Source organism: Stegostoma tigrinum, chromosome 26 (genome assembly GCF_030684315.1).
Source record: "Stegostoma tigrinum isolate sSteTig4 chromosome 26, sSteTig4.hap1, whole genome shotgun sequence".
Classification (NCBI taxonomy): Eukaryota; Metazoa; Chordata; class Chondrichthyes; order Orectolobiformes; family Stegostomatidae; genus Stegostoma; species Stegostoma tigrinum.
The window spans coordinates 5,511,135-5,519,281 of NC_081379.1; the positions used below are offsets into that span (position 1 = coordinate 5,511,135).

The 8,147-nt window shown below is 37.9% G+C and overlaps 1 protein-coding gene across 2 annotated transcripts in view; it reads left to right on the forward strand.

The window, feature by feature from the left end:
* Positions 1-6,974, forward strand: part of ankle2 (ankyrin repeat and LEM domain containing 2) — a 59,094-nt gene extending 52,120 nt beyond the window's left edge. For both annotated transcript variants that reach the window (XM_048555933.2, XM_059654909.1), the window contains 2 exons: positions 2,415-2,546; positions 4,979-6,974. In XM_048555933.2, the coding sequence (XP_048411890.2) occupies positions 2,415-2,546; positions 4,979-5,216 (370 nt within the window). In that variant the 3' untranslated portion in view covers positions 5,217-6,974. The remainder of the gene's footprint in view (positions 1-2,414; positions 2,547-4,978) is intronic.
* The last annotated feature ends 1,173 nt before the right edge of the window (positions 6,975-8,147 follow it).

Here is an 8,147-nt window from a genome sequence, read left to right on the forward strand (position 1 = left end):
TGTGGGTCAACCTGCAGCAGTTCAAGAAGGCGGCTCACCACCACCTTCTCAAGGGCAACTAGAGATGGGCAAGAAATGCTGGCCAGCCAGAGACACCCACATCCCACAAATGAATAGGAAAAAAACTAAAATGATTTTGAGCTTAATCCCACTTTTCAGCTCTTGATTATAGGCTTGCAAATTATGACATCTTTGAATATGTTTTTTTAAAAATGTCCTTTCCACCCATTCAGGCAGAGAGTTTGCTCTGGGTGAAAATTCTTCTCTTTAATTCCTGTCTAATCTTTTTACCAACTATTTCAAATCTGTGTCCCTGGAAATTCATCTCGTGTGGTTGGGGGCAGGGGGTGCCAACGGAGAGGAGGAGAATGGGTCCTTCCTATTCACTCTGTCTTGCCACCTCATAATTTTATGTGAGTGAATATATGAATGAACACGTATTCTCTTACTAATGTTATGGATTACGCGAGCAGAAATTTGGGCTTAATATTCTCCTATTTTGTTGGAACACTGAGGCTGTATGTAGTGTTTGTAACTGCTACCCAACCCAGATTAGCAGGTTAATTTCAAAGTGAACGCTGACCACAGAAATTTTCTCAAATCAACTACAAAATATTTCAGCAAATATGAAGTATGTTTTTACAATTTCTTTTGCTGAAAAAACAAAATATTGTCAATGTTCAATGTGGACTGTCAAGAACACTGGAAATGGAGTGGAAACTGAACAAAATGTATCCACATAAATGGACAGAATTTTCCTGGTGATAATAAAATGTGAGGCTGGATGAACACAGCAGGCCCAGCAGCATCTCAGGAGCACAAAAGCTGACGGAAGGGTCTAGGCCTGAAACGTCAGCTTTTGTGCTCCTGAGATTCTGCTGGGCCTGTTGTGTTCATCCAGCCTCACATTTTATTATCTTGGATTCTCCAGCATCTGCAGTTCCCATTATCACTGATAGAATTTCCCTGGTGACTTGGACCGATAGAGGAAAAGTCCAGGATTTTGCAAGGTGCGTTCACTGATGGAAATTTAGAAAATGCAAAAAGGCCATGATGGTGCTGTAGACAGTGGATTAAAATGAGATATTGAGTGAGAACTTTAATCCTCATGTGGCCTTTGGTATTGTAAGTACAAGTAAAATACTCACTGAATCTTGCAATGACAAGTGTCTGCTTTATATATATTCTTTTTTTTTGTTAGCGTTTCAATTTTAAACCAATGGCATATGAGCGTAGATCAGTTCTTGTGGAGGAGTTCAGAAATTATCTGTGCCAGACATTCCAGAACGATGATTATTAAACTAATACCTCCTGGAATGTTCATGGAAATTTGTTTGCACTGAGGGAGTTTACAACCAGAGAGAGAACACTTGAAGTGATTGGCTTAGCAGATGTTTTTTCAAAAGTTTAGTTCAAAAAGTTTTGTGCAATTCAAAGGAGACTTGACTGGGGTCAGAAGCAAATATAGGACCTCCCAGAAAAGGAGATTGTTCAGTGCCATTAATAGGTTGTTTTAATCAGATTGTAGTTTGTGAAACTTAATGAACAGGACTGTTTGGTTAGAAGCATGCAGTGGTTTTTCAAAGCTGAGAATGTCTAAGATCTCGGGTGCTTGGGTGTCCAAAGAAAAGGGTTCACCGTTCACAGAACTATACGTGAGAAGACACAATTAAGTCAAACTTAGAGATTTGACAGGGAAGGGAAGAGTTTCTGGATTTTGAGTAGCTGTTCGTTTTGATGTTAACATCAAAACTGCGACCTTGTCTGTTTCAGTGCCCGTTTGAGGAAAAATCAAATTATGATCTATCAAGCCAGATTTCATTTGAGTTGTGACCTAATACAGTAGTAACATCAGCTGGGAACATAAACATGTTTGCAATAAAGAGTGTTTAATTCCTCAGCACTGACAGTGCTAATTCTGATTTAAGCAAACAGTTTGCCAGTAAAATCAAATATTTGTCTGCATTGTAGTGATTTAACCTGGACTAGAGTTCAATTGTTAACAGTTTATTCATGGAAGTATTTTCTTTATTTAGGTATTTATAATTAGCATTCTCCCACTGTAGGAGGAATGGATTTTTTCAGTGTAAATTATTTCAAGCAATAAATGATTTAAAAAGAAATTTCCTGAGCCATTTCCCTTGATTTGGAACCAGTCATAACGAAAACGTTAGTCCTGGTTTGTAATGAGTTACTAATCTAAGTCCAGTTAAGTCTTTCCATTTGGCTTGGGGTGGGGCAGGAGAAACATCAGACCAGGTTTCAGCTTATGTTATCAGGCCTATGTATGATGCCTTGAAGACTAAAAGAATGTTCTTAAATACCTGGAGTGTTAATGGTTTTAACGTGTTTAGAGCCATTGAAGTTACCAGTTAACATTGAAGCATATACAGTTCTGTTTCTTTCTCTCCCAGAGATGGACCAACGAAGCTTGACAGTGATGTTTTAGCTGCATTAAATGGTGTTGATATTGATCCTCAGATGTTCCCATGCTTAAGTCAGTGGAAGAGCGGAATGCAGTTCTACTCTCCGTCAGAAATGCAGAGGTGGGTTTTGAAAGCAAAGAAAACCTCACACCGAGTTGGAGGAAGGTCTTATTATGGTGGCTTAATCCTTTTGATATCTTCAGAATTTGTGACTAATCTGTACTGCTTTAGTATATCTGATGATATGATGATGCCATCGCCAAGGAGATTGTAAAATTGTATCTTGTTGAGTTTGTACAGAAAAAATGTCATGAACTGATATATTTTTCCTGTACATGTGTAATTTCTACTTGAAATATCACTTTTTCCCTATTATTCTTGGAAAGTAAGTGAGTCTGATGAAACTCAGTACTTGTCTTCAGATAGTAATGGCTAGCCTTCAGTCTTGGATTTTTTTCAATGGGCATTAAAAGCAAACCACAACATGTGAACTGGAATTGAGTGCAGGGCAGACCAGACCAGATCTACTGGTGATGTTCCCACCTGCGGGACATTAAACTCTTTTTTTTCAATCATTTGCTGTCCTTAGTAGACACTTTTATTTCTTGCTGCCATCCTAGACCAGATTATCTGAATTCAGTTTTAATTCTTAACTTGGTAGCCTTTTGGATTTTCAATCTCTGAGTGACACAAGTAAGTACTAAAACGAAGCGTTGTCTAACTCAACTGTATAGTACGTGGAACTTAACTGTCAGATTCTCTCTGAAAGCTCAGTGTCAAGTCATACAGATCAAAACTTCAAGTTCAATGCTGACTTTGCCCAGAAAGGAGAAAGGTCCCGGTTTTGAATGCTGCCTGTTGGAAAGTTTTTGCCTATATGACATTCAGGCAGAATTGGGTAATCTTCAACTGCCCAGGATCAAGCAATCTGTTGACTTTCATGGTTTAGGCTCAGGGTGCTAGAACAGTATTTGCCAGAGTGGGTTGAGACCTACAATGAGATTGGCTGCCAAAAGTTTGGGGTTACAAGCTAAGGCAGCACTAGCTTCATGAAATTTGGACTGAGTATTAACAACTTTTCTTCCAATAGTGGGAATGGCCTAACAGGTGAATCCTTAAGCTTAAATGCAGTATTGCAAAACATCTGTGGCAGACGAGGTGATTTTCATGTTAAAATTCTGTGGACTAAACCAAATGTTGTTACGCTATCCCTAGTTTTCAGGGTCATAGCAATCTCCAAGTGCCAAAATGGGGTCACAGGCCAAAAGTTTTGTCAAAAGCATTTAGTTAAAACATACCAAATATTTGGTATAGAATATGTTACTTTGAGCATTTTGTGTTTCTGTGAGGCTGTATATTTAAGATTTGCACCATTGTTTTAATGGTCCTCCAGTGGAGATAGCTGTGTAATCCAGTACAGCAACCAGCATTACAGTTTTTGTTGGGCAGAAAATTAGGATGCAATGTTTATGTTAATCTTGGTCCAAATATGGCATTTTATGGTTATTACAGATGTTCCCCTGGAAACTGAACTGTTATGATGAACAGCAAATGCTAGTTACAGATTGTTTGTTTAATGTTGAACAGTGTGACATTTTACAGTAAAGTTAGTGACAATAAACCTGTAATGCTTTTGTATTACTTTCTCAAAGTAGTCAAAATTTTCAGCAAATAATTTTATTGTGTACAGCAAGAAAAATGGTGTTTTGGCAGCATTCATGAGCTATTTAAACCCACTTAAACTGAGGTTCCTCTGCCTTTATGCATTTCAGAGGACAGGAATTCCAACAGTGCTGAGTGTTAGTTTGAGATCACATGCAAATTCTTAATGAGCATGAACAACTTGTATTCCCTCTAATACTGGTCATGCACTTGAGGCCCTGAATAAAACCTGAAGTCTTCCAATCAGAAAGGGTGGAAATTGTAGAGGCAAATCACATGTATTCCATTGGCCAGTATTTACGTAAAAGTATGTTCAGCATTTATAAAGACTAATCGTAAATACTTTTAAATTATTTAGCCTGCAATTTTGCTATTCTGATTTCTTTACCTGCATGCCCTCCACCCTATCTGTACTGTTACAGCTCTGAATTGCTGTTTATAAAATACTTAGCCTGTTCTACCAAATCTGTCATGTTTGTGTAAAGTCATTGAAGGCAGTAGTTTAATTCAGCGAACTCCTTTTTCATATGCATAACATGCTGCTGTCCTAAATATGGTTGGTGCAGTGGGAGAACCTCCTCAGTAACATACAACTGATCAATGCCATTCCTCTAATGTATGTGGAATATCAGACAAGGCTACCTGCACTTAGTTTTCACCTTGCAGTAAGTCATTTCTGATGAGCCAAGTACCTTATCATCAATCCTCAAAGTAGTCAACTGTTTCAGTAATAAATACAAGATGGCACTAATACTAGTAAACCGTACTAATGTTTGTGGAGTTTCTTCTGCAAAGTGCTGTGTATATGACAGAGCTCTCGGTAAAGCTGGCATGTGGATAAGTTGACATGCACTTGCTTTCACAATCTTTTTATTTCTTTGTTCTTGCAGTTGGCCAAGCCCTGCTCTTCTAAAAGGGAGACCAAAAATGCAGACCATTGCCCAGAGTTCTCCATGCAGCCCTGGACTCTCCATTCATGGGAGATCTAGTCCACTGTGCCACAGTCCAGGAAAGTTTGGGAGCTCTCCTTACTCAGAGTTTGGAAGCCCAGGGCGATATAGTCCAGCCTATGCCAGCCATATCCAGGTGCTGCGACTTCTGCACTTATCTGAATCATCTGAGCTCTAACATTTGCTGTTGTGAAACCATTATGTTGGCCCACTTTACAGGAGGAACCAATTTTATATTTTAAAAAAATGTAGTTTCCTAAATATGTCTAAAATGTACAATGGCTGTTTCATTGTTAATGTATTCTTTGGTGTAAATCAATTTTCATTGCATTTCCTTTTTGCTTGCTGTATTATTCCAGGTTCCCTGTTTCTCCAATGATTGTTAACCCTGATTTTTCTGCCATCTCTTCATCCAAATGTGAATACAACTTCTCTTATGCCATGCTGTAATAAAATGTTCCCTATTTGAACTTCCTGAAAATAGGAATAGGAGAAAAAGTACTTTAACTTTTCTGAGGACTTCATGACCAAGGTAGCTCTGAAGATTGAACAGGATCTTGGTCTAGGCTGATGATGTTAGTAACACTCCCAGCTATGTGTTTTTTCCCCCCCCGCCCAATTTAGTTTGTGAAATTTCAGTAAGATTCCACTTATTTTGGGTGGGGGGGGGGGAGTGGGATTGAAGTGATGCAGAGGGAGAATAAATTAACTTGGCTTTGTTTGTTATTGCTGGGAAATACATCTGTGGGTGTGTTACTGTACATTATACTGCATTGAACTGAAATGTGCTACAGAAAGCAAGTTCCTATAACTGATGTGTAAAAAGGCAGAAAACGAGGTACTGTTGTACAGCAATGAATCAGTCTCCCTGACACCTTGTTTGCATTGGTATTCTCAGAATTGTATTGAAAATTGTTGCAAGAAGATTACATCTGTGACTTTTGCAAGCTTTTTAGTGCCTTTTTTTAAAAAGTACTTTTTAATTGAGCTATGGACTAGTATTACTGTTGCCTTTAATGTAATTAAATGCAGCATGTAGGTACAGGATGACTGGATAATTTCTAGAGACCATCTACTGTTCAGCTCCACATTGTTATAGCACAGATTCCTAGGACACAATGCTAACCTGAAAGCACTTTTCTTGTCCTCATATAAAGTGGTTTTACACTGTTGCTCCTACCCCCATAAGTGGCAGTGGATTGGTCCTCTGGAATATACAAAAGTGTCTGACCTTATTGCCTCTGACCTTTCAGACTGCCCTCTGGGTTGTAGCATGTATTTATGGTACATTTCTTACTGTGTAAATGTGAAATGATGACTGGAGAGAAAAAAAATAAAGAAATGCATAAAATTAACGCATTTTAATTGTTACAAATGGAGTTTCACATTTTTTAAAGCTGTTGAATAATGTATGAGTGTTCAATATGCAAGTTGATGAATAGCATTGAATAAATTAGTTTTGTGTGTTATCAGAAATGTAGCAAATTAAATCAAACAAGTGATTTGTAAATTTTTATATTGTGGGTTTATCTGTATCCTGGTTCGCTCAATTCTTATGAAGTGCTTCCAACCTGAAGTGTAGTATTGATGCTGTTGTGATTTGGTAAATTTCTCACAGTACCTTGAAGCCAATGACAGTACCTGCCAGTTGATGAAAAACAGGAGATTCATTCTCCCCTACCTGTGGTTAAAAAGAACTTAAAAATTTAATAAGTGACCTAGTATAGGTAGAAATTTAATAAATATTTCCGTATGGTGAGTTCCTTTGCTTTTTCGAAAAAGACAGTTGTAATTAGTGGAACTATGGAGCAGAAAGCACCTTTGCCTGTTTCTAATGTTTATAACTGATCTGTGCAAAGAATTCTTAAGCAGCAGATTTTCTGTAACACAATGAATTACTGTTGAATGTTGTTGAGAACAAAATCGTATGAAATAAAACGGTATATTAAGAAATTGGAGATAGGATTTTTTAAGGTCTAACTTCTACCTAGAATGATGTTTTGATACTTACTGCAAGACACTGGTATGGTGACCATAAAATTAGATTACTTAGCTTCATAGAAAACTAAAGTAGTAAACATTCTCTCTTGAACAGTACTGAATTTGGAAAATAAGTTTGGTTTGCTTTAGAAAAAAAAATCAATTCAGGTTCTCTGCCCATCTTTAAAAAGATTATTTCATTAAGAGCACCTGCATTCAGGCTATGTTGATGATCCAGCTTAATTCAGTTCCTGTTTTGGCCACAGCAGAATTCCTACTCCATCAATCTGGGCACTTGCTTTACTGTTTGAGGTTGACTAGTTTGTAATCCAGGCAATTCAAATTTACCCACAGTATGTAGAAGTGCCCTGTTCAAGAATTTTTGATTGGGCTGTACTGAATTTCTTCTAATGTTATAAAATATCGTGGAGCATATCTATACTTTGCAAACAAATGGTTTGACTGACCAGAATCAATTTTGAGTCTTTAAGATGAATTAATCCTCAATAAAAACCTCTTCCCTGTGAGATGGTTATAAGGTGTTTTCTGTATTCAGACCATCTGACAGTTGAAGCTAGTTTTTAAACTAGATCTAAGATTAACTTTCTTACCCTTCCTGTACTTGGGTAAGATTCGTGACTTTTAGCTTTTCCAAACAGATATAATGCACATTGATTTTTCCTATCACTTGTTACACAAGTAAGCTTTTTTTGAACCTCTGCTGAACTTCCATTAGTTTTAATCCAGCTGTTGTTTTTGTGTTCTGGCATTTGTGGAATTGAACTGGACAAGAAAATTTCGTACTCCATATCTCTCGTTCAGAAGCCCTAGCATCCTATTATGGCTTGAAGAGGGGCTTGGTCTGCCTGTGGATTATTGTAAGTTAAATTAGCTGAGAATCACCTTTTTCTACAACCAGCAAATTATCAAAGGGAGGTTGAGGGGGATGTCTGGGTGTGTTGATGACCTGTTCAAACTCCTCAGGGGAGCACGAGGTAGCACCGATACAGTCCTCAGAGGAATAGGGACTGTTCCATGTATCCTTTGAAGAGGCAGGCATAGCTTGAACCCATACAGGTGCCCCTAGCCATTCCAACTTCCCACAAACTAAAGGAAAAGCAGATGAGGG